The 24741-nt window shown below is 49.3% G+C and overlaps 10 protein-coding genes across 10 annotated transcripts in view; 4 read left to right on the top strand and 6 right to left on the bottom strand.

Annotated features, from left to right (window-relative positions):
• Positions 1-403: 403 nt before the first annotated feature.
• On the top strand, positions 404-1018 carry BP5553_02377 (Uncharacterized protein; the record flags this gene model as incomplete). The annotated part of the gene is made up of 1 exon (XM_032011000.1): positions 404-1018. The coding sequence occupies one exon, from the start codon at positions 404-406 to the stop codon at positions 1016-1018; it is 615 nt and encodes a 204-aa protein (XP_031875054.1).
• Positions 1019-1762: 744 nt separating this feature from the next.
• BP5553_02376 (Uncharacterized protein) lies at positions 1763-2901 on the bottom strand (the record flags this gene model as incomplete). The annotated part of the gene is made up of 3 exons (XM_032010999.1): positions 1763-1807; positions 1868-2633; positions 2684-2901. The coding sequence occupies 3 exons, from the start codon at positions 2899-2901 to the stop codon at positions 1763-1765; spliced, it is 1029 nt and encodes a 342-aa protein (XP_031875053.1).
• Positions 2902-3845: 944 nt separating this feature from the next.
• BP5553_02375 (uncharacterized protein) lies at positions 3846-4334 on the top strand (the record flags this gene model as incomplete). The annotated part of the gene is made up of 1 exon (XM_032010998.1): positions 3846-4334. The coding sequence occupies one exon, from the start codon at positions 3846-3848 to the stop codon at positions 4332-4334; it is 489 nt and encodes a 162-aa protein (XP_031875052.1).
• A 120-nt stretch (positions 4335-4454) lies between these two features.
• Positions 4455-6041, bottom strand: BP5553_02374 (Repair protein Rad1; the record flags this gene model as incomplete). Its single annotated transcript, XM_032010997.1, has 4 exons — positions 4455-5287; positions 5349-5563; positions 5796-5850; positions 5903-6041. 4 exons carry the CDS (start codon positions 6039-6041, stop codon positions 4455-4457), a joined length of 1242 nt encoding a protein of 413 aa, XP_031875051.1.
• Positions 6042-6468: 427 nt separating this feature from the next.
• On the top strand, positions 6469-8142 carry BP5553_02373 (Uncharacterized protein; the record flags this gene model as incomplete). The annotated part of the gene is made up of 4 exons (XM_032010996.1): positions 6469-6763; positions 6817-6858; positions 6907-7043; positions 7096-8142. 4 exons carry the CDS (start codon positions 6469-6471, stop codon positions 8140-8142), a joined length of 1521 nt encoding a protein of 506 aa, XP_031875050.1.
• A 1183-nt stretch (positions 8143-9325) lies between these two features.
• BP5553_02372 (Uncharacterized protein) lies at positions 9326-10480 on the bottom strand (the record flags this gene model as incomplete). The annotated part of the gene is made up of 1 exon (XM_032010995.1): positions 9326-10480. One exon carries the CDS (start codon positions 10478-10480, stop codon positions 9326-9328), a length of 1155 nt encoding a protein of 384 aa, XP_031875049.1.
• Positions 10481-12902: 2422 nt separating this feature from the next.
• BP5553_02371 (uncharacterized protein) lies at positions 12903-16015 on the bottom strand (the record flags this gene model as incomplete). Its single annotated transcript, XM_032010994.1, has 8 exons — positions 12903-14221; positions 14285-14634; positions 14686-15047; positions 15102-15406; positions 15458-15563; positions 15612-15738; positions 15790-15895; positions 15970-16015. 8 exons carry the CDS (start codon positions 16013-16015, stop codon positions 12903-12905), a joined length of 2721 nt encoding a protein of 906 aa, XP_031875048.1.
• Positions 16016-16442: 427 nt separating this feature from the next.
• BP5553_02370 (uncharacterized protein) lies at positions 16443-20203 on the bottom strand (the record flags this gene model as incomplete). The annotated part of the gene is made up of 6 exons (XM_032010993.1): positions 16443-16808; positions 16862-17022; positions 17123-17294; positions 17355-18553; positions 18611-19927; positions 20017-20203. The coding sequence occupies 6 exons, from the start codon at positions 20201-20203 to the stop codon at positions 16443-16445; spliced, it is 3402 nt and encodes a 1133-aa protein (XP_031875047.1).
• A 620-nt stretch (positions 20204-20823) lies between these two features.
• On the bottom strand, positions 20824-22990 carry BP5553_02369 (Uncharacterized protein; the record flags this gene model as incomplete). The annotated part of the gene is made up of 2 exons (XM_032010992.1): positions 20824-22322; positions 22453-22990. The coding sequence occupies 2 exons, from the start codon at positions 22988-22990 to the stop codon at positions 20824-20826; spliced, it is 2037 nt and encodes a 678-aa protein (XP_031875046.1).
• Positions 22991-24625: 1635 nt separating this feature from the next.
• The window catches only part of BP5553_02368 (uncharacterized protein), a gene marked incomplete at both ends in the record, with an annotated part of 2065 nt that continues 1949 nt past the window's right edge, over positions 24626-24741 (top strand). Inside the window, one exon of the mRNA XM_032010991.1 lies at positions 24626-24629. Coding sequence (XP_031875045.1) covers positions 24626-24629 — 4 coding nt within the window. The remainder of the gene's footprint in view (positions 24630-24741) is intronic.

Here is a 24741-nt window from a genome sequence, read left to right as displayed (position 1 = left end):
GCCTAGAAGCTGCTGTGATGATGATACGTCGTTGAACGAAATTCGAACTTTGATAATGCGCGATGTCCCATCTCCGACGTGACTTTGGGGGCATAGTGGAACACGTGTTAGCGCGATCGTCGTATATCGCGGGGTTGGAATTGGACGGCGCCCGAATCCACCTGCTACTCCGTATATATATGGCATCTCTCCTGCTCCCACCGCTATTCCGATCCTTTAACGTAGGCAAGTATATGTACTTTATCAAAGAACAGTACGTGCAAGCTATCTCACTTTCTGACCTGATTTGTCTCTCAACTAAGTCCTCCCTATTGCACCATAAGAACCGGCCCTCGTTTCATCCATGCTCAGGCACTACCTCCTACGTACAACAGAAGATCTAATGTTACCAGCATGCGACACAATGGCATCCACCTCTTCCCAAATCCCCTCTTCCACTTCAACTCCTCCGACTCGGCGTCCTTACCACGGCTCCTGCCACTGTGGCAAGATCCGTTACATCGCATACCTCGCTCTTCCACCCGTGCACATAGCCGCCAAACCTCCTGGCGGGCCCAGCTCTACAGTCCGCATTCGCAAGTGCAATTGCTCAACCTGCCATAAAATGTCATTCTTCCACGTTCGTGTTCCCAATTCGCCTGAGGATTTCTTGCTGTTGAGTCCGACTAACCCCTTTGATGGGGGATTGCTCGACTATCAATGTTTTGATAAGGTGATTCACTGGCCTTTCTGCGGCAACTGCGGCGTGAGATGTTTTGCTTTTGACGGAGCGAGTGAGATTAGGGAAGTGGAGGTGGATGGGAAGAAAATTCAGGCTTGGGCGCCTAAGAAGGAGGGTTGGGTTGAAGGGGCTGGTGCTGGGAGTTATTTAAGCATCAATGCGGCGACGCTTGAACCGGGCCAGGAAGGGTTTGATTTGAGGGAGTGGACAGAAAAAGGTTGGATTGCGTACTTGGAGATAAAGAATGACACGGATGACTCGAGGATGGGCGTCCCTTACGAGGCGGGTATGTACTGAACCCGCCGAGTTCGAGTTCATTCGGCGCCTGTTAGTAATGTTTCAACTCCGAACTATCTTGCCTTTACATCCAAGAGGTCCAATTTATCCTATTTCGGAAGAGCCTGCTTTTGACAGTTCATCCAAGGAAATCAGGAAGGATATTTATTGACTGCATGCCAAACGAAGGTAGGGCTGTGCCTGAGTGTATAAATTTCCTATCAAGGAGTCAAGTAACTAGACCTTTAGCAATAAGGCGATTGTTGGTATGGGGTACTCAGATGAAGAGCTGTAATGCCTACCTAAGTTTCATCAAAGTTATTGGAGCTATGGCTACCCCTTTAAATAATGTTCTCGTATGTTGTCGACATCTTCAAGTCAAATTTGACGTACAAAAGTTTCGGCTCAGCCGCTGTGGAGTAGGGCGTTAGAGATATGGCAAAATGAACATAACATCTGGAAAGATTTGTTTGCCAATAAACATTCGAGCTTGGCAGTGGTGAGCGTATAATTATCTATTGCTTAACTACTCACGCGTTCTGAATTATTTAGGTAGACATTGGATATGATAGCCTAGTGTTCACCACAGTCCTTGTCAGGTCCCGAACATAGCACCATATATAGCCCTATATTCGACTAGTCCTGCAACTTCGCCGCCGGGTTTTCTGTAGCCTAGCAGTCCTACGGAAGATGACAACATCTAAGGCGAGTGGCACTTGTAACTACATAGGTGTGGCTTGGCACCTAATGTAGATATGGTATAGACTAAGTAGCACTACTGAACTGGAGAGCCTCGTTTCCGACAACGGTCTGTGACAAGTAGTTAGCAATCACTCAATCAATAACAGTAAGACTCGCCGAACGCCTTACATTTAGCACATTCCCAATCCCCGTAACCTCCCCAGTCGCATCGGCAGACATCACATTGGCAAAGTTGGTAGCCATCAACTGCACTCCGGAGACAAACCCCTTTCCATCAAATCCGCAATGTCCTCCTCCATTTGGTGTGTTATCCACCGTCTGCAGTGCCCCAATTTCTGCCGCCGTCAAACCTGCACTGGTTGCCAATTTCTCATATGCCGAAATCGCCTCTGGAATCGCCGGCTGCAGCGAGGCCAACTCATCTTGCGTGCTTTGGAAATGGAATTTCGTGTTCGCAATCATATTGGCTCCATCTACCACCGCAACCTGTGGAGTGAGAGCACCGCAGTTTAATTCCACGCCCGTTTGGTAAGTTGCGCCGAAGGTTGGCATGAAGAAGCCCGAGAGGAGCAGAGAGCCACCCGAGACGCCGGTAAAGAATACATTGGCAGGGTCGAATGCCACGTCTTTCGATAATTGATCTTGGATGAGAGTATTAACTGCGGCGGCGTGCGCAACGCCATCAGTTCGTTCAAGGCCCGAACCTCCTCCCCAGAAACGGTTTTTGTTCGGGGCGAGGACAACGACGCCCATCAAGTTATTCTGAACCGCTTGGTTGGGGAAATCGAAGAATGATTGTCCCCCGTCACCGTGGAGAAGCACATTGAGGCCATTGGCCCCGGCCGCGTTGGCTGCTGCTGTACCCCCAGTAACGCCTGAAGCAGCTGTGAACTGATCCGCAGGCGCACTGATCTTGTATCTAATGGAAAGCCCACTATCTGGATTAGATATTTCTCCTGAGCAATAGGGACAATGTGGATTTACTCAATTGTGACCGTCTTATCTAAAATTGTTGACCCATCAGTGGCAGTAGATATTTTCCCAGCTGCTGCTGCTGCTCCGGCGGCAGCGGTGTTCGACGTCGCTGTATTAGCAGTATTCGAAATTGTTTTCTTCCTGGGAAGCGCATCGACGGGTAGGCCGAATAGCAGGAAAATCACGAACGACAAAACGCCAGCCCAAGTATGAAGTGTTGGAGCCATGGTGAAAATAAACGTCCAGCGTCCAACGAAAGAAAGAATATGGATAACTGAATGAAGAGTAATGGAAATCGACGCTCAAAACACCGTTAAGAAACGACAAGCAGAATGACGAGAAATGAGGAAAATGGCATACTTTCTTGAACAGCTTCTTTATGATGGCTCGAAGTTCGGAAGCCTCAAACTGCCAAGTCCGTTTCTCCAAACGTTGTCCCGGGGTGTGTTGCACGTTCTGCTTCCAATCAGTCGAGGTTTGACTTGGCGCTCTTGGGCCGACGTTTTCAGGGAGGTTCGAGATGTACGGACTTCGTGGAGCGTATCCCCTTGTTTCGGTTCTACGGAGTGGAGCATATGGAATAGACATGTCTTCGTGAGCGGCAAATTGAGGGTGTCGATGAATCATTGTGGCCGCACGGTAAGGGGGCTTGCTCTTGTGTCGAGTCCCGAGCAACCAGGTGGAATATCTCTGGCACCACGCCAGCGACTGGTACTCCGTATATAGCGACAGCTCATGTTGTCTCGAGGAAAGATTTTTAGCTTCTCTGGGAAGATGCCTGCGGTGCTTTTGTGAAGAGAGCAGCCGAATGTCTCAATAATAATCACGGGGTTTACAGTGCCTCGTCTGGCTTATCGAGAGCTACATGTACCTAGGTCCGGTAGGTACCCTTATTAGGTAGGTAAATCTATCTGCCTTAGGCTATGAATGACTCATTCACCGATATATATTACCTTCCTAGAAACCTAAGGTACCTTACCTGCCTAGGTAGGTATTTAGGTCGGCAGGTATCTGCCAATCTCCCAGTGTCTAGGGCTATTGGCAATTTATCCTTCATATCTCACATTTGCACCCTCGCGTTCCTGATTGCTACCTCAATAAACCATCCTTCTCGAAAGACACTACGGGCAGACGCGATATTAACATACCTACCCAGCTCCACTGCAACAACATGCCTCTCACACCTACCGAGCAATCCCTCATTATCGCCGCGCAAGCAGCCATCGACGCCATCACATCCACTCCTGTACCCGAAATAGCAGCTCACACGGTCGGCGCCGCAGCCCTCAGCAGCACAGGCAGGGTATTCACTGGAGTTAACTTCTTTCACTTTTTGGGCGGAGTCTGCGCTGAGAATGGCGCATTCGCGATGGCTGCAGCTGCAGGTGTTGCGTCGTCACTGGCCCCCGGGATAGACGCAGGAAAAGGCGATGCAGGGAAGGAAAACTTGGTGTGTGTGGTTGCCGTGACAAATGATTCTAGAGGGGTTATCAATCCGTGCGGGAGATGCAGGCAGTTCATGTTCGACTCTTATCCAGATATACGGGTTATAGTTAACGAGGGGAAGGTCGGGGAGAGTAAGTTGAGGATTGCAAGTATCAAGGAGCTTTTGCCGTTTGCGTACAAGTCCACATTCAGCCCTGGTGTGATTGAAGCCTGAATGTATGGAGTGTTTGTGCAAGTATGCTGCAAGACTTAAAGCCCGCAAAATAAAAACGGGATGCTTTATGAATATGTGGCTTTGATACAGGAACAGCAAAGGAGGGTTCAGTTAGACCTCTCAATTCTCCTCCCCTTCGTTTTCATATTCGTCCGCACTATCCTGCGATGGCTCATCATCCTCATCTCGGAGGAAGGGGACAAACCTAAAATCCACGAAACTTACTCCACCACCGTCGACTTCAACCATGAACTGCAAGCTCAATACCCCTTGTTCATCGCCTCGAACGCTAACTTTGCTTGCAAGTCTCATAGCCTCAGCTGCGGCTTTGACCATCTCGAATTTATAGCTTTGAGTCCATTTCTCTGCGACTGTAAAGGTCTCTAGTAGTTCCCGTCCTTTGGAAAACTCAACACTTGCACTGCCGAGATGACCTATGGCTGAAAGACTAAAGAATGGTGCAGCGGGGAAAGCTGTGATGTCAAGGCGACTTGGAGAGGTAGATGACAATTCCGTAACCGCATCAAAGAGCCACCGCGCTTGCATAATGATCTTGACTTGCATATCATCTCGCTGGAACGGTATTTCTTCAGGAGCTTCCGGCTCATAGGTGGTGAGGTTGCAAGTCGTAGTCACTCCCGATTCCTCCAGAATAATACTGAATGGAGATCCAAGACCTTGGTAAGAGAGACGACAAACACCTGCCATCCCGAGGGCCTGATTACTAAACGCATTGGGCCGATCGCGGCGAATATTGGTTGTGTAGCCATCATTGTCGGGTTTAGAGACTCGCGCATTCATTGCATCAGCAGCGCCGAAGATCTGAAGTGTCTCAAGGAGAGCCGAAAGAGAGATTTGGAAAGAGGGAAGGTCAGGGCTCGCAGATCTAGGACCATCTTCGGACGCGTCCGATTCAGGAAGTGCGCAATTGAACGTGGTGAAGAGAGCTTTGTCTAGGAAAACAATGCCTGATAATGTTATTTCGAGATCGATGGGCGCCAGTAGGAAACTAACCTTGTATGACCCTGGATTCTTCAACCGCAAACCTGAGTCCTTCACTGCTAATTTGGACTTGTGCTTTTGGTGCGAAACGAATGCAATTGAGGAGCTGGAAAAGTTGCCTTGCAGAACCCGATACAGCCTTGAAAATGGGAGTGTCATCCTCTGCCCCTCTGATGGAGGACATCCTGACCCTCATAGGGAATGACAAGTCGATCGAGTGTAATGTTCTTGAATTGTAGATAGATTAACAGAGTTTGTGTGCGACGCGAAAGACCCCTTGTTTCTATATCCTCAAACTACTGTACAACAGATGTGGCGGGAAATCGGCCTCTGATAGGCAGCAGGGCAAAGTCGAGAGGGTCCTTATACATAAACACCAACCGCACAGATCATGTATACGGAACCAAACCTGCAAAGTGTTAGCGGCCTTGAAGAGATTAGCTAGAGAGTTACACATACGCAATCGCTAAGGAAGCCGGAATGCCAATGGCAGATATATTGATAACGGATCGGTCTGAGTGATGGTTTAGTAGAGTATCTTAGAATTAGGTAGGTTGCCATCTTACTGAGTCCAAATAGACCGCTCAACAAGAGGCCAATAGTCAAGAGGGAGAATCCGACGAAGAATTGGCTGCCCTTTCCAATGGTTGGCACGAAAGGATTGCCCGAGGCACTCTCCCAAACTTGATGCAGTGATGACTCCATAAGCGTTGGCGTGATATGGGGGTGAGATTTGTGCTGAAGGGCGGAGAGTTGTATCTTATTACTCGAAGGGTGATCTGAATTTCATTACTCGTCGTGGAGGACCTTCGTCGAGCCCAAGCTTGTAACGATCTGGCATCTCCAAGGACGGCTTAGCGTTGGCCAAGCGGATAAATGTAACGCCGTGATTAAGGTTTACGCTAACGCTGATCGGCAAGCTAAAGCACCGCTAAGGCTGACATGGACCATTTCTCCAGACTTCACTAAACCCAGAGATATACATCATTATCATTCACCATCACAATACAGCAAGCACAAACGGACGAGAAGGCGGTGCGTGAAGAAGGTGCAGCTGGAAGGTTGTATATTTTCCAGCAATTGTATGTATTTACACCTCTCCAAACGGCACTATTATTGAGCATCAGTTAACATGACAACTCCACCAGATTTGCGATTTAACGAAACAGGGCCGTATTGGAGCGCCCCTCTCCATAGAACTGCGCGTAGAACCTTAAATAGTGAAGACTTTGCGCCTGGAGTCTCTATCCCAACAGCCGCCGCTGTACAACGAGACGACGCGTCGCCAGCGCAGGCAAACCTAGGTGTGGTCACTGCTCGACCAGACGACGGATATAGAGACCGCGAGCCAGCGCCTGAGCAGGGATCTGGCGAGGAACTCAGCGAAATATTTGGAAGAAGACTGCGGTTGGCTACCGGCGAGCTCAGTAAACACGTTGCGCAGCACCGGAACTTAGAAGTCTGATAGTGCGCTCATCAGACAGTCAGGCGGAGTTTAGTATGGCTCCTATAAAGGACAATGGTACGCCCATGGCACATTCTACATGCCTCTGTACTGACACACTCCCAGGTTTCAAACGGAAGGCAGAAGATGATCTCGATACCCCATCTCAAAACAAGAGACACAAAAGCTCGCACAGCCAATCCCCAGAGCCGGAGAGAAGGGAGCTCGTGAAAGGAGTGAAGCCTATTCCCTTTCCAGAAAAGGTTAGCATTTATATCCTCGAACAAATACGAACTGAGGCTAACCACCTAAAAGCCGGCAGTGATTGAAGAACGAAATGGCGAAATCGAATTCCGGGTAGTTGATAATGACAACAAGCGGGAAAGCCTGATCATCTTGACCGGCCTAAAATGTATCTTTCAGAAACAACTACCGAAAATGCCAAAGGACTATATTGCCCGGCTTGTTTATGACCGCACGCATTTATCGATGGCTATTGTCAAGAAGCCTCTAGAGGTAGTTGGAGGAATCACATACCGTCCCTTCAAGGGGCGACAATTCGCTGAAATTGTCTTCTGCGCTATATCATCGGATCAGCAAGTGAAGGGTTACGGAGCGCATCTCATGTCTCACTTGAAAGATTACGTCAAGGCCACGTCGGATGTAATGCATTTTCTTACTTATGCAGACAACTATGCTATTGGTTACTTCAAGAAGCAAGGCTTTACCAAAGAAATCACACTTGAAAAGTCGAAATGGATGGGATACATTAAGGATTATGAAGGAGGAACGATAATGCAGTGCACTATGCTACCAAGGGTGCGCTACCTTGAAATGGGGCGCATGCTACTCAAGCAGAAGGAAGCCGTTCATGCGAAGATCCGAGCATTCAGCAAAAGTCACCAGGTGCATCAACCTCCCAAACAATGGAAGAACGGGCCCTGTAAAATTGACCCGATGTCCATCGAAGCTATCCGAGCGTCAGGCTGGTCCCCCGACATGGATGAATTGGCGCGCCAGCCTCGGCATGGGCCTAACTACAACCAACTCCTGCATCTTCTCAATGACATGCAAAACCACGCATCGTCGTGGCCATTCCTCAACCCCGTTAGCAGAGATGACGTGGCCGATTACTACGACGTCATTAAAGAGCCCATGGATCTCAGCACGATGGAAGTCAAGCTCGAAGCGGATAATTACGCCACGCCCGAAGATTTCATCAAGGATGCCAAGCTAATCTTCGATAACTGTAGGAAGTATAATAATGAGACGACTCCTTATGCGAAGAGCGCGAATAAACTAGAGAAGTATATGTGGCAGCAGATCAAGGCTATTCCAGAATGGTCACACCTGGAGCCTTAATGCTGTGCTTGTTAGGAGATTCCTTTGGCATATGGAGTTGGTGTTTGGGCTTGGGCATTCCAAGGAACCGAGTCGGGTTAGGTTGGGGCTAGGAGTAGGCGTTCCACATCGTAGCTGCTTAGTACTCGAGTATTGATAGATTCTCCAAAACATGGAATACTTGAACCAATTCTTTTGGTACATTAAATGAACCCATACCGCGACATATTCGAGGCTGCGCTCTATCTTTTCATATGCCCTAACAACCTCTGGGCATACTTAGACCTTGGCTAGAGAACTATCACCATTGATCTATTCGATATTTAATGCTGCTGCAGCTAATTATTTACTCCTACGTTTCATGAACTCTAGTAGTGCCCAGCATCCACCGACCGCTTATCTACTGGCACATATTCTACTTAGCTAAATACGTATTTAGCTCATGGAGAACACCGCACCTTGATGGGCAAGCGTGACTTTTCTAGGATTTGCCGTGGAGCATATTGATGTCTACTTACCTACCTACATAGTGACCCTATCCTCTATAAATAGTTAAGTATGATGGGGTAGGTATATTACCATATTGATGTTATTTCTGGGGCCGCAGGTGTTTGTACACACAGGCACGTCAATTCACATTCCGATGGGACTGACAAGAGTTGGTAAAATGCAACTCATCGGCTATAGTAAATACATGAAGTATAAGCTACAGACTAAAGCCCAATGCCAATGTGTAAATGCCTTCCCAATTACCATCTAGGCAATGTAAAAGCGGTGGAAAAGCTCCTCCAATTAGCACACACCCCCCCTGCGCTGCAATGTTCCACGCCTACAACAATTCTACCGTCCTATTTTTCTTTTCCGCTAATTCGAGTCCATCGCCCATATGTACCACCGTCGTTTCCGCATCAACTATAACGTCCACGGCCAGTATCCACAGCCCTAGATTCGCATGCTATGCGTTCAAAATGGGCTATTCGCGAAAGCGAATGCAAAAACCTCGTTTTAGTAAAATAAAAAGCAAACGCATATAATCCCACCCCTTGCCTGCCCTGCTGTGAAAGCCAACGCAACGCCTTGCTAAATCAATGTCTGATCATGAGATCCCCAACGAGAACAGGGGTATATGGCCAGCCAGCCTGTCTTGATGAAGTCATCGCCTCACCTGCCGTCAATGAATGCGCCTGAGTAAAGAAAATAAAAATTAGGCCTCGTTCCTTTGACGAGGGGTCCTGGAGGTGTTCAACCTAACACTCGGCCGTCTTGTAGTGTCAACACGAACTGGGCCCGATTGCTGCATCATCGGGAGAGGACGGCGAGAGAATTGCTCCGTAAAATGATCATCAAGTGAGGAGATTGTTCTTGGATCGATTCTCCCCGTGGAATTTGTGGAAGAGCTTGCAGGAACCACGCTAGACCGTGGACTAAGGCTCGACCTATAGGGAAAGGGGGAATTCGTGCTGCTTGACGAGGGAGAGGTGGATGCCGCTGGGGTTGCAGGAGTGTTCGATGTATGGCCCAAGTTGCGGTTGCGGGCCTCGACGTGTTGTCGGACGAAACTTCGAAGGACACTTGGAATATCCTGCCAGTGGCCAGACCTTGCGGCATTCAAGTAGTGAGGATCCCTCGGGGCCTGCTCAGTTGTAGCCGGTCTCGTACCTGGAATATTAGCATTTGGTGACAGGGCTATATCTGAGAATGGTATTCCTCCGGCCTCTGCAGCTTCCTTCAACCACTGCTCCCACTCCTCATCCATGACGGTTGCCGCATTTCCAGCCTCTCTCTGTGCAACTGCTGCCCGCAGTCGCTCGTTCAACTCGATCCCAACACTTCGAATCTCGACATCGGAGTCCTCGGCGTCCTCATCGTCCATCTCGTTTTCTTCCGTCTCGGCGCCCTCATGTATATCCTCCATATCCTCCACATCTGCACGATGAGCTTGTAACACATTTGGAGTGCGCATTTCCGGCTCGACCCAGTCGTCAATCTCATCTCCAGTGGTGTCTCTGATCACGATGCCTTGTTCCCGCTGAAAGCGCTCCTTGGCCCAACGCGTGCCCTCCCATTTTGTCAAGCTTGCAATCTCGGATTTTGTGAGGCCCAAGTTGTCGAAGGCGCGGAAGAGTCGTCGATGCCACGTGTAGCGGGATAGTCGGATGCGGTGTGGGGTATAGGAGTAATCGAGTCCTGGGTATTTGGCTTCTTGGGAGGCAAGATGGCCGTAGAATGCTTGCGTCTCCAAACGAACTTCTGGGACGAGCTGGCGTTGCAGCAGCCCCGGGAAGTTTTGGGGATCTGTCGATTTTGGTCTGGGAAACATGCACTCGTACACGAGCTGGTCGATGGGGCGGCCCTTCATGATTGAGAAGTGGTATATGTGTGTGTGTATGTGCGGAGGGGGAGGGGAGGATGTTGATGTTGTTTCTGCTCGGTTGCGAGGGAGGAAGAGGAAGGGAGGAAGGGAGGATTGGTGGTTGAGTGGGGCACCCTTAAATAGTAGTGAATCGGCGAGGTGGGTATGTAAGGTATTCGAGACTCGTGCTTGTTTTTGTTCTTGTTCGTACGCGCGGGTGTACGAGCAGGAGCAGGAGCAGGAGCACTGATAGGGATTGTATAAAAAGGTCGGCCGGCGGATCGTGTTGTTGAGTGGAAGGGATGTAACTGAAGACGCGATTCCGTGATGGAGTCCTCTGGTACTCGAGTACCTACCGCACTGTAAATACAGTACTTCGTACACGGCACTGCACCCTTCGACGGTGAATGAGCACTCCGGCAGCGAGGGAATCCAGTAGGTCCAGGGTGATTCGCCGCTTGCTTATCCTTGTGCGGCCTCGTGTAGAATGGGCTATAATCGTGGTTCGTATCGCGGGTTTTCTGGTCTGGGAGAGGGGAGGGGAGGGGAGGTGTTGGGTCGTGGCCAGGAGAAGCTGGCTGGAGCAGATGGGGGACAAATTCCAGACCAACAGGTACAGGGCTACTGGAGAGGCTATACTGTAGTAGCGTCCCGAGGGAGGTTGCACCGTCTGGGGGCTGAAGAAGGAGAGAAGGACGGAGGGACGGAGGGAAGGAGGGAGAGGAGCAGTTGGAATTGCAGCTGAAGAATGTGAGATGAGGACGAAGATGAAGATGAAGAGGAAGAGGGTGTGGGGGGAGAAAGAGTTCTGAAGGCGGACGCGATACAGTAAGTACCGTACCGTACCGTACTTTACATTTACTGCGCAGGAAGGACAATACAATACATACTAATACTAATACGCGTAGTAAGTGACAATCTAATAATCCCTTCGCCTTCGCCTTCGCCTTCGCCTTCGCCGTCCATCAGCTTACGGTAGCTGGATCCCTTCGGCGGCCATACTGTACTGTATGTACATGTACAGTACAAGACCATCCTTCTTCCTTCGGGGCACATTTCCAATGCGACCAGAAGGACGGCCACAACACGACCACGGCCACGACCACCATCGCCATCGCCATCGCCATCACCATCAACTCCACCATCAATAACACCATCGCCACCACCGCATTTCTCCAGTTAAATGGCCAAGCCGGCTTTCGGACCACGGGAAAAGGATCGAACCCACATGCTGCTGCTACGAATTACATTGCCGGATACGCTACAGTAGATATTGCAGAGCGCCCTTTCCATCCTCCGCTACAGCCACTATGAACAGACCTGTCCTGTATCCTCTAATTGCTCACCGCTCTTTATAGGCTCTTGCGAAAAGCGCAGTGCTTACGATTCCTACCCAGGCACTTCAAGTATCTTTGGTCCTCTACCACTATCTACGGAGTCTGTACTCTTTTACAGTAAGAGATCTTTATCTTCTGCGTACGATCTGCTAGATCCGATCCGAAGTACGACGCAGAGGGATGCAATGCAACGTAGATACGTGGACCAGCATATACTGATGTAATGTACATGTATCTACAGGTGTACTGTACATACATACATATATACATACATAGAGGCCTGACCTCGACCTACAAAGCACCTTGGTATGCACTCGCAAGTAACACAAATCCCTGGCGGATTTACTTAGATGCCTACCTACCTCCCTTATGCTATTCCGTGCCATGTCCTCGACTCTGTACTGGATGGTGTTCTAGCCCCTACGAGTACGAGTAAACAGCTTGCAAAGCCCGAGGACCTTCCGCGCATGACAACCAAAGAAGCGACCACTGTCGTCTCGGAGGTCGCTGGCATAGCACCACATCCAATCCATCCCCTCCGCTGCACCCCCTCAAGCACCAGCACCAGCATCGCTGTATCTGTATCTGTATCACCACCCTCTGGTCCAATACTATAGGCCCCCCCACCGCGCTGCCCTCCAGCCAGCTCCGGGCCAAGTAAACCATTCGCGACGCCGGGCCCTGCAGCCTGCGCCGTGGGAACCCACTGGTTGGATGCCATTTCTCCAGCATCTGCCCATTAATATTGTCTAATGCCACTTCAAGGCCGCAAGGACCGCCTACGGGACTAATACATCTGCCAGGGCCAGCGCATGCAAGGAAAGCAAGCCTTTATTTCTCGTTGTGATTATTCATGTGTAGCGTAATATCTTGCTATCTGCCACCGTCATTTCGTGGCTACCATGTGCAAAGATGCATAAGATCCCAGGAGCCACCAAGCAAAGCAAACCCCAGGGTATCACCTATAACAATTTCCCGTGCTGTAACTCCATCCGTGACCGTCCTTGCGGCGAAGTCGAAGGCCTCCTTCCACCAGTACCTTAAACGCCAATCAAAAGCGAAAGTAAACAAGTAATCCATACTCCTTAGCTCTACAGCTCAACCTCCGCTCTGGTATGATTATTTTGAGCCGACACGAGAGTGGTTTTGGCCCAATCGACCTCTTCAGCTGCTTCGATCGCCTTCTGAATCTGATCTCCATGTATTGGTGAGCCAAGGGATTCGTCTTGTGCCTGGGAAAGGACAACAACCTCTGTCAACACCGGCTGATGAATTGTCACATCAACAACATGCATCCCATCTTCATCCAACTCATCCAACCCATCCAACTCATCTAACTCGCTGTTGCTCGGATAATCTGATCCTAAGAGTTTGCTTTGCAGATCATCATATTTGCTGCCTATATCATTGTACTGCTGATTTAATTTCAAATGGTCGCGGGCAAGCTTTTCATGAGCCGACTCGAGTATAGGATATTTCTCCTTGTAAATGGATTCTCCGTCACTAGAAGATCCCTCGTCATCCTCGGCATCTACTTGTGGACCATCATCAATGAAGCTGTTGACCTCATAGCACTCAGCGAAATCTGCACTTTCGTCTTGAGAATCATATGCCGAGGAGTGACAGTCAAGGTAGGATGCGAAAAGTTCTTGTCCGTGGGCATCGTCGTCTTCTAGCCCATCTTCTAAAAACCCATTGAGCTCCAAGTGTGGAGGAGCATGAGCATCGGGTTCCTGGATCTCAAAGTACGGAATTCCAGATTGGCCGCTTTGGCAACCAGTGCAGAACCCAATGGCATTGCTCCACAGTTCATAACCGCATAGTCTGCAACGTAGCACCTCATCCATTGCATCGAAGAACGTGCCATTATCCATATAGTCATGATCCCATGAAAGCGCAGGACTTCCATACTCGATCTCTGTTCCATCATCATTCCTAAATGCGGAGAAAGCGGCTCGCGATGAAGGGCGAGACGAGACGTTGACACCATTATCATCGATCGTAGTTGAATTAACATTGTTTGCGTGAGAAGACGGATTCCAGAGGCTCGCCGGGGCAATTGGGAGCTGCCCAACAGGGCCAACCGGTGTAGCATTTTCTAACTCTTTAGCAGGAGCGGATTCTGACTCCGGTTGAGATGAGCTGAATCCATCGAGTTCTAGTCGGGAACGCTTAAGTCGTCCTCCTGTCAAGCCATCAGATATAGCCTTGCGTCGCAAGTTCTGGCAGTGTGAGCTAAGAGAGGCAGAAGCAGAATCATCGGGCCACGATGACTGCAGGCTTTCTGGGATATACGTCTGCTGGCTTATGAGTTGCGCAGCTCTCTTTGCTTGTATCCCCTGCATCTCTAAGTCGTGACGAAATATAGTGGCTGAGCATTCTCGTCCGAATAGAGATCTGATGCTAAGGCCTATTGAATGGTTATTAACGAACTCAACAGATGATCACCTTGGCAAAGCTCATAGAAACTAACCTTCGTGCCAGTTATCTTCATCAACCGTACACGGGTACACATCTTTTGGTCGAAACACCTTGACCAGGCTACAGAGTTCAGGGTAAGAAGAATGACGCGAGTACGGGAAGGTGATAACTCTAGGAAGAGTGTGGTCCCGCCCGTTCTCATCGATGGCATGGGCGAGAGTAGAATGCCGCTTCTCCGATACAGACTTTACAATAACCTTGGCCAGATCTACAAGAGACAGCTCATCTTCCTCATTGCCGAGCCCCATATCGTCAAGCGAAATAGCTCTCCCTTTCGATCGAAGTCCGGTAAGAAGCATATTCTTGATATCGGCGACAATAGGATCCTCGATGGCTTTAAATCTGGGTCATCAATGTGCAATTTTATTGGTAGGACGTTATCCTTAAACTCACAGATTAAGGAGCTGATCGAGAATAGAATCGTTATCAAGCTCAAGCTCAGGCCGTTGAGTTAAATCGCCTCCTCCCCCGCCAACACCAACCTCGGCAATCTCGGTTTTATTTTTCGATCTTGTAACTATAGGTCTGATCCAGATAGTCTTATCGTTAATTGCAGAGCACTTCATACCTTTTTCACAGCTGTGGATTCGAGCGCTTTGGTCGGTGGTTAAACATCCCGGTTGCGGTGTATTTCCACATTTGTACCCTGCAAGTACCGGGCCATCATGTGGAAGGAATGTCCCACATGGACTAGCATCCAGAGCATCTCCTCCAATGGATTGATATAGTTTCATCTTATACTTGTCGACATGGATCTACCCTCGTATTAGGCACCGTACAATGCGTATCAAATCATAGAAGCAGTATACTTGTGATTTGAGAGCGCGACACAGGGCCATCCAGACCTCCTCATAGCCAAATGTCCAGGCGGAGAAATAGAAAGTGACATCTTTTGGATATTCGGAAACCTTTTGTAAAAGCTCTTTTAACCCGTCGGCTTTGGTAGGGAAGACTTTGTCATCGAGGTTACTGGTATCTAGATAGATGCAATCGAGGGTCTTCAAACCGGTAGTGTACTCTATCAGAAGTGGATTTCGTGTTAATGAATTAACAAACCATGGCTCGGATCGAATATCTCCAGTATATAAAACGGCTCTGTCGTTGTCCTCGAACACTTGAGTCTTGTTAGAGACATAGCAAAAAACTAGCATTTGGTGAGACTGACAAAACATTACCGCACCGGTACAATGATTGGCATCAAATAAAGTAACTTGTATCTCATTTCCGGGGTTTAGCTCGATACGAGTTGGAGTTTCTAGAGGTATGGGCTTCTACGGAGACGTGTTAGTTGCAAACTACACTAAAAGTCCAAGCCATACGAGAAGGTTCTTTAGATGCTTGTACTGCTGTTTTCTTGACTCGAGAATACCGAGTGCAAAGTTCAGCCTGTGAGGATATCTCTCCAGCCGGAGTAAAAGCTCTCTTGTAGCTGTGGAGCAGTAGATGCTGCGCAAATGGTTAGCAGCAAGTATCCGCAGATATTAACAAGTTACGTACAAGGGAGATTTGAAGTTCTCGAGCCCAGCGAGATGGTCACTGTGCACATGGCTTAAGAAGCATGCCAGCGGAGGACGGCGGTTTGGAATTTGGCGGAAGTAGTCAACTGCGGACAAGGTCAGCATTTTGCACCTCACCTGGCAAAGGATCATCAGAGGGACGCGTATGAAATCGACAAACCACGAATGTCAGGGAACTCGACCATAACACCACCGAAAGTCGACATCTCGGCAGATTGATATATGTTCCCCCACCATATCACCCCTTAAAGAACGGTGAGAAATAAGATGGTGATGGCAACAAAGGGCCTCGGGATGAACTCGGAATGGAAGGTTCCTTCAAGGGTGCTTACCGCGACTTTTCGCGCTAGAGCAGGAAACCACGTGATGGCTATGCAACTACTCTATGTCACGTGATAACCCCCCCCCTTTCGGTGGAAAGTTGGACAAATAGATTAAACAGTATTAACGACGAGTCGTATGCCAATCAGTATCAGAGGCAGAGGTATGCACAACGAGCATACTTAGTGGTATCTCAAGATTGTATAAACTAACTTACAGACAAGCAATTACGCTGCCAAACTCTCGTTAATACATCTCATCTCCTGTGATGTGCCCTAGCTAATGGGGGGTTTGGTTGGATATATTGATCTTTTAGTCACCCATCATTTGGGATACTTCCACCTTCAGTCTCTTTTCCTCGGGCTTTGTCTGGTCTTCATTCTCATCAGAGGCTTTCCGCTTTCCCTCTCTCTTGGCATTTTGTTCCCACAACAGTTCACCCTGACGACGGATGTTGGAATCGGCGAACGGATGGCAGTTCTCACAAGGGACAGCTCCCATTCCAACAGAATTAATTTCCAAGCTCGCTGTACTGGCCTGCGCTTTTCCGGCAGGGCCAGGCCCTAAAATATGTGTAAAGGTAGACAAAAAGCGGTGTTGAGTTCTTCTCTTGAATTCTTCCAGGTTAACCATTTGCTGGGTTTCCGCATCGAAAACCATTCGCAAAACACCCTCTGCCTAAGGTGACTGTTGGCATAACAACTTATGATGGCGATACTTGAAGCACATACCTTAGCCTTATCTTCGATCGACATCTGATCTAGGTCGTTTGCTCCAAAGGAGGCTGCGTACTGCTCCCATTGTAGTTCAACATTGTTATGGGCTGTTATTGCTAGATCTGAAGATTTTGCATTATGATGGGGCTTAACGCTCTTCACCTCAAAGCCGCTTACTGAACTCACTCACGTTAGTGGGATTACTCTCACGATTGAATTTAGGCGTGATGAAGGATGGGTTATCGATATAGGAGGGTGCCAGAGAGTCTGACATACCTTTAGATGCATAGCGAACATCCCAATGGAGTGACATTTTGATAGGTTCCCCTTCCTCCAATACCTTAATTGCCCAGTTGAAGAGAAATTCCCGACCGTTACCCAGAGTAATCTTGTTATACCTCTCGAATGGAATCGCAGTTATATGCAGCCAATTCTCGTTGCCTCCCGGCTGACATTAGAAATGACATCTGACTGCATTCTCCACTCTCTTCTGATCATCATCCATTACAATAGAATAGGAAATGTTCTTGAGCCCTAGTATCGAACAAGGGATCACCGTTCCTTGAACAAGAAGGCGTGCTAAGGGCTGAGGACTTTCCTGTTCTTGAGCAGAATATCGCTGCCAATGCTCCAAGACACTTGGCCCCATAGCCTTATCGTTGTTGAGCACCTGCTCCACCCAATGCTCCAGAAATTTCCTTCCTCGCTCCACGACTAAGTTATCCCACAGTTGGGTTGCAGATTTGAGGTTTCTGAGATAGTCGGGGGAGGGAAAGGCTAAGAGATACATCGCTCCGTCGATATATTTTCCCCAAATCAATTTACACCGTAAGATTTCACCCACTTGGCGGTTTCCTTCTACGTCCTGAAAGTAGGCTTTCTGGAGGCGATCAATTTCCTGGATTGGGTAGCGGACATACTTGGAGTTGAGTATGAGCAAGTGTGATAACCACGGGTTCTCGGTTTGCCCAACTTTGGAATTTTTACAAACTGTCTCCCAATGAACCAGGAATGGAACGGGGCCCCCCATTAATGTTCGCTGGACCCATCCCTGGAGAAAATCGGCCCCCTTCGTGCTTGATGCCTTATCTCCTTTTTTGAATGGTTCGGTCCACAGCAAGAGGCGTTGAGGAGAAAGCTTGGTCCCAGTCACCTCTTTAAAATATCGGACGTGACAGTCCGACTTTTGTTCAACGATGGCTCTGCTATCATCATTGCGAAAATATCTGAGAATCTCAGTGGCGGAGTGGCCATTGCATAACGTGCTCCGGTCATTGTGCACGATTATCCATTCATCTGAGTTGTTATTTGCAATGGCTGCTTGTGCTTCATTTAAGGCCTTTACCACACTATCCGGGGCAGGAAATTGGGTTTCCGAGTGCGGCAGGGTCTTTTTCTGGGAGTTCGAACCACATTCTGCAGCCGAAGATGGGCTAGTAAAGAGTGGTGTGAGTTGATGTATTGGCTGCGATGGCCAGTTCGGTAGGGCACTAGTCCGGGATGCTTGCGTATAGTTGGCTAGACTGCTTGATTGTTGGTTCTGAAGCGAAGTCTCATATAGCGGTTGAACGACAGTAGGTGGAATCATAAGTTGAGATGGTCGTGCTAAAGCGGGAACCGTCTGATCAATGGCCTTGAGCCTGTTTGCATTGCACTGGGCCGAGTGACCACCAAGTGGCATTCTCCGAGGGAATGGTTCGTTCTCGACTAGATCGCAGTTAGCATTCCATGAGCGACTTAAGGGGGACTTAAGGGCGCAAATACAAAATTGCCTCCAGATTTCAAGATCTGCCAAATATGCCCTGATATCTTTGGTACAATTGGGGTGTTGCATTCTCATCTTGTCTCTGGCTTCCTGGATATTCTGGAAGAACTCCCTCCTTAAGTCTAGCCCACCTAGCTCCAGCACCTTTCGCTCCATGACACTTCCGAGAGCGTGGTATTGTTCAAATACAGGGGCAGGCGTCATTGTGGATTGCACCTTCGATAGGGATCTTTCACTAGATAGCTCACGCTCGTTAATAGCTGGCCTAGATAACAGTGATCGGGTCTGAGAAACCGAGGCTAGGTTAATAGTGTCGATCGTAGAATTCTCTAGGTTGGTAGGTATGTCATAGTTGAAAGGCGGGTTTCGGCCAATAACCTTTGAAACGCTGACCAAAGAGTACGGTTTTGAAGAGGAACCAGTCATACTACCTAAGTCCCCTGACGAACCGCCCTTGTCAGCTTTCCAAGTTGGCTCTGCTATCGGAAATTGTGTTGGGCTAACTGCAAGCTCATCAGTACCAATGTCTAAATAAAACAAACCCAGATAGAACGGACATAATTCACTCCAAATAAAACTTTGAACTTTCCAAGAAATCCACTCCGGATTTAAATGTTTCTCCGAGTGTCTCCGCCTTGCCACTGTTGTGCATCTGTCTATAACAACATCAAATGCCTTGGAAGAAACACCCCGGACTTTTGCAATAGCGCTTAGCTTGGGGTAAGATGGTTTGTCAATTATGGACTGGCGGTACAGATGCGCCAGCGGTTCATCAAGCACGTTTTTGAAATTGTGACCATTGTCCGAAACTTTGCAAATATCCTTTGAGGTGGAAGCAAATAGGTCGGGTGATTTGGTATGGCTCGCACTTTTGCTCTGTGCATATCGGGTTCCCGGTCTATAATAGTCTCCCATGGCAGTGCTAGGTGGCCTATAGGAGTCCACCTTTGTGGCTGGGTAATAGTCTCCCATTGCAGTGTTATTTGAGATACAAGAGCGCGCTTTGCATTCTCCACAGTTAAGATGCCTAGAAAGCTCGTTGGCAGATTCGAATTGTGCAGGGCAGTCACGGCATTTCTGGGGGCGACGGGACCAGTTAGGAGTCGAGTCAACAGACCGGTACCGGTCGTGTACCCAGGTTTTATTCAGATCTTCTGTTGTGGCTTTGCCGGTCGTCTCGTCAGCGTTGTCGCTGAACAGCTTGTCCATTCTCGAGGATCCGACAGCTTCAGGGTCATAGTCGTCTCTAGCCTTGCCCACCTTGTCATCTACATCGGCAAACTCTTGGAGGGTGGAAGGTATGGAAAGAGTAGAAACTAGATATGTAGTGTTAGTAATATAGCCGTTACTGACAATAATCAATTCGGGGAGCCGGGGATGACAGTAGAGCTTATTGTACACATACAGAAATGCCTCCAGACCAAATACTGTGCCCGTCCATTACGCCATCCATGTGACTGGGTGGGGCAATCATGGCCAACTTCTATCATCGTCTTGTCAAAACAGCTATATAGCTCTGTGATGGACACGCGTTCCTTGGCGCATTGTCGGATAAGAAGAGAGAGGCCTGTTCGCGATCCATCGGTCTCCATATTGACCTCGGCCGCCACGACCGACTACCCAGCAAACGGCGCGACAAAACGCTGAGAACGTCGCTCCGCCGGAAATAGCTACGGTTCAGAGGGAAACTAATTTGTAAAGAAGAAGAATAGATAGTAAGGACGGTGTTGTCGCTTGGGGAATACTGTTCTGGTGGGGCTTGTGGTGTTGTGTGCTTCCTTAGGATTGAAAAGGAAACAGGACGCGCTGGAAAGTGGAAGGCACTATTTAAGACTTGAACTTAAATTACAGCGACAGCGATAACGATAGCAATGGACGAGGCTTCCGGCAGCGGGTTTTCTAACTTCCGGCTTTTATCTACTTAAAATGTATTTCCAGCCAGGAACCAGCTGGGTCCCGACTTAATTCAGATTACTATGCTGGCCTAGGTAGGCTACCTTGCAGGGCTACGCTGGTAGGCTACAATGATGGACTGCCATTGAAGACTTTATATACTTCGTGTGGTCGACTAAGTTCCAAATTTCCCATTTCCCTCGAGAGTACGCCCTCTGAACGCCATTCCCAAACAAACCTGGTGACGCCTCGCTTATGAGAGTACTCCTTGGGACTTTGGAACCTATACAAAAACAAATCACCTGCATACCTATGACAATCATTCCTCCTCGGCATCTTCGTCCCAGCTCTCCTTTTCCTTTCTCATCAACTCTGACATATCCTCCGGTTTGAAGATTGAACTTCCGGGATTCTCGGCGCGAGGGACCTTTACTGTGCTCCTCTCATCGTCGAAAACCGGTCCTACCCCCTCAATCCATTTCTTTCTTCTCTCCATCACCGTTTTCGTCATGTCACCAATGCCTGGTCTGGCCATACCAGTGGCCCCGCCCACGAAATGACTCCCACCACCAGCTCCACCAGGTCGCTTCGTTTTCTTGTTCTTCCCCATTGTGCGTGTTCGTTTGAGATACGCTGTTTGGACCTGGCCATCGAGGTCTTCGAGTATGGTGGTATATTCTTGGTGGGCCATCCTTTCTTTGACGAGATCCTGCAGACGGGCCTTGTGGGCACCGTTAATGATGGACTGCTGTTTTAGTTCCGCCTGAAGGTAGCGTAGGCGGACTGCAATTTCATCATCGTAGTGAGCATCGAAGTCAGGGTCGGTGTCAGGGGGGAGGAATCCAATGTGGCGGAGTTCCTGCTTGATTCGTTCATCGACCTGGGAGTGGTCAAGCTTAGGATGGGTGGCTTTCTTCCAAGACTCTGAAGAGGATTCTGTCATGTAAGTAGCGGTTGGAAGCGGGGTAGGGGTATCACCCGGTGGTTGTATTAAGTCGCTTAGATTGAGATCTCCATTCGGCTCTCCATTGATATTGGCTTCCCCGTTTGTAAGCCCATTCGTGATTGGCTTCTCCTCAGACGGCGGTGCGCGATGCTCGGGTCTCAGGGTTGCTAATAATCTTGATAGAACTGGCCCGGCCGAAATTTGGTCCGTCTCTGCCAGAGCATCATCCATGTTCTCAATATTGCCCCTGGCCTGATTTGCAGGTAGCTTGTCCCGATGTTGCTGAGGACTATCAATCGACATAGCGCCGTCCTCCTCGGCCCATATTTCACTGTAGTGCTTTTTACCGCGACGGGGGATGACAAACGGGGTGGTACGGTCACCTCTCTCGCGAAGAAAAGCAAGATCTTCTTCTGTGTATGGGCGAAAATAGGGTTCCAGATACGTCGCGAACGTATTAGCCTGTACTTGATTTGTTGGCTTCGCATTGCTGAAGTCTTTGTCTGGTGGCGTGCCAGGTATCAGATGTTCAAGATTGGACTCTGGAAAATATGACACCGAGTAGATTTCTCGCTTTGTATCATCATCCATGCCATCCGTCACGTCGCGGATCTCGTATACTGTTGGGTCAGGGAAGGTCGAGGGATCGTCACCAAAAGTTTGAAGATGCGGAATCGCAGGTGCTGGAGGCGGCTGGTGCTCGTCCGAACTTGATTCGTCGACGGCGGCTCCCCCTTCCTTTTCATCGATATCCATTCCTGTAGCAGTAGGTGTTGCTGGTGCTACTGGCGAGAGCGAAGAACTCGCAGAGTCGTTATCCCTTGACAATCTTCGCGAGGCTTTGCGGCCAGTAGGCATTGGGGTTGATGGATCTGTACAGGCGCATATTAGATCTAAAAGGTTGAAACTTTAGGGTGGCAGAACGCAATGGCGCAGATAGAGACGTTGCGCGGTGAACGTTCAGTAGCGAGCAAGAGCCATAGATTCGAGAGGTGTACGTACCTAAATGGGTACCATCTTGAGGCGCCAAATTATGGGCACCATGGGTCAATGGTCGCTCTTCTGCCCCCGTGCTCACATCCTTTCTCTTCTTGAGCTTATGCGACTTATGCCGTCCGCGCTCACGCTCCTCCTCGTCCGCAGCGTCCCTTTTCAGCCTTTCCTTGCGCTCCTCGTCTCTTCGTTCCGTTTCAATCTCCTCTAGCCTGTCCTTTCTCATCTGCGCCAGCATCCTCATGCCCCGATCGCATGTCGCTCCACGGATCTCGATCGAGGCCACCAGTCGCTGCAATTTCTCGGAGAGAGCCTCTAGATCCTTCGAGCTGGGGATGGCAGGCCCGACATGCTCCGAAATATCGTCAGATGTTGGGAAGGTCGCTCGTGATAGCTCCAGCAGCGCTGTCTCACCGGATTCCGCCTGGGGAACAGCGCTGACAGCTGTGCCTATGCCGACAAGATTTGGGGTGGAATTGCGGCTCCGGCTCTGGCGCGCATCTCTTCCTTTCTTGCCCGTGCCTTTCTGGCTGGGAAGTGGAGGCATAGCTAGATATCGCTATTCGTGTCTGAAAGAGGGATGTGTTGGGGGAAGAACTCCGAGAGCGGCTCGGCGGCGCAGCGGGAAAGAGAAGAGTATTGTTCAAAGAGGCCGGTATTTATCTAATGCAGCAGACAAGCTTCGCTCTATATACCACCAAGATGGCAGCAACAATGAACATGAAGTCACGGTAAGGTTTCGCTGCCGCGCTCGGATCCTCTTGGCCGTTGCGGCTCTTACGGAATCATCATCAGTCATCAGCCATCAGCCATCATCGCGTCGCATCTTGTGGCAGAGGGGCGTGCGTGCAGACAATACGGCGTAGAAATATTAAAGGGCCCAAACTTCAAAGTCAATAGCCCCCGGGGGGAACACTTGGTGCAATAGCTTGTCCTTGCTTCTCACGGTGTACTATTTTATAGCTACGGTTTTTTCTTTTCTGGATTTGCAAGGTCATCTCCGGCAGCCCTGTTACCCCCTCTTCAGCCTTTGGAAAATATTAGATGGCAACGAATGTTTCGAATGTGTCCAATGATACGAGTCGTTGGCATAAATGTTTCTCCACAACCAATTATCTCATTACCCTATGGATTACCCAGCTATTAAGACGAAGCCTTATTCCCTTGATTGTGGGGTTTGGGGTGTTTTTAACCTTGCTCCGTATGCCATTGGCAGATATGTACCTACCATTGCTATGTACACGCTTTCTGTTCGAAATTCCAATCCATTTACACGTACCCTTCGGACATGGCGCGGGAGTTATCTACCTACCTTGTACGGCCATTATTTCTGTAGCTACCGCTTGATTAGTCTCTTGGCCCAAGGCTGAGCATTCCCGAGCATACGGCAGAGTCAGCCAGGGCTGGTATAAAGGAAGGAAACAAGGCCTTTTATTAACACCAAACGGGCCCTTTTCGCTCCGTTAAGGCCCGGTCCTAGTTGCCTCATTCTGTGTCCAAGGGCAAACAAATCCCATCTGTTTTGGGACCAAGCTGGTAATCATGTGCATGGGGTATAGATAAATTAAATGATCAGAGGTATAGTAATCACGATATCATGATGTGGTATGTATTTGTATAAACATATGTATGTATTAGATTGTGTGGTCAGGCAAAGTTTCTCATGCTACGGAGTAGACCGATGTTTTGCGCCTTTTCGGAGTTAACAGAATCCCGGGACAGGGGATAAGCTTTTCGCTCCCGCCCCGCCGCCGCCGCTTGGCAGCTTGGCAGCTTGGCAGCTTGGCAGCCGTCCTGTTCCTCGGTGACTTTGCGACCACGTCCCTCCGTGCTCCTTAGGTACCTGCGTAGGTACCTGGTACGTCCTACGTACTGCGCACGTCGAGTGTGCGCAGGTACTGGTACTTCGTATTCCGATCTGGCTCCCTGGCTCCCTATTCCTCTTCTGGTGCCGGGTGCGAGTACCCGGCTATGGCGGCTGCCGCGCGCATCCTCCCCATCTTGTTTTATTCCGGCGTACTCATACTCAGTACTTTCCTTCTGTTCCATCCGGAATCCTGAGTCCTGAGTCCTGAATCCTGAGCCCTCCAGGACCTGAATGTGCGGTTGGGCCGCTTGCCCAGAGACAACACGCCCCCCCCCTTGCGCCGTGATACCGGCAGTCGCGCTGGCGGTGATGATGATGGGTACGCGTTCCCAGCTCTAGTTCCAGTTCCATCTTCATTGTCCTTGGCGCCGAGACACAGGCATTCCATTCATTCACTTCCCTCGTTACACTGCCCGTCATCAATGCCCGCC

Source organism: Venustampulla echinocandica, assembly GCF_003357145.1.
Source record: "Venustampulla echinocandica strain BP 5553 chromosome Unknown scaffold_0, whole genome shotgun sequence".
NCBI classification, from domain to species: domain Eukaryota; kingdom Fungi; phylum Ascomycota; class Leotiomycetes; order Helotiales; family Pleuroascaceae; genus Venustampulla; species Venustampulla echinocandica.
The sequence above is the reverse complement of the archived record's forward strand: the minus strand, read 5'-3'. Positions and strand labels throughout refer to the sequence as shown.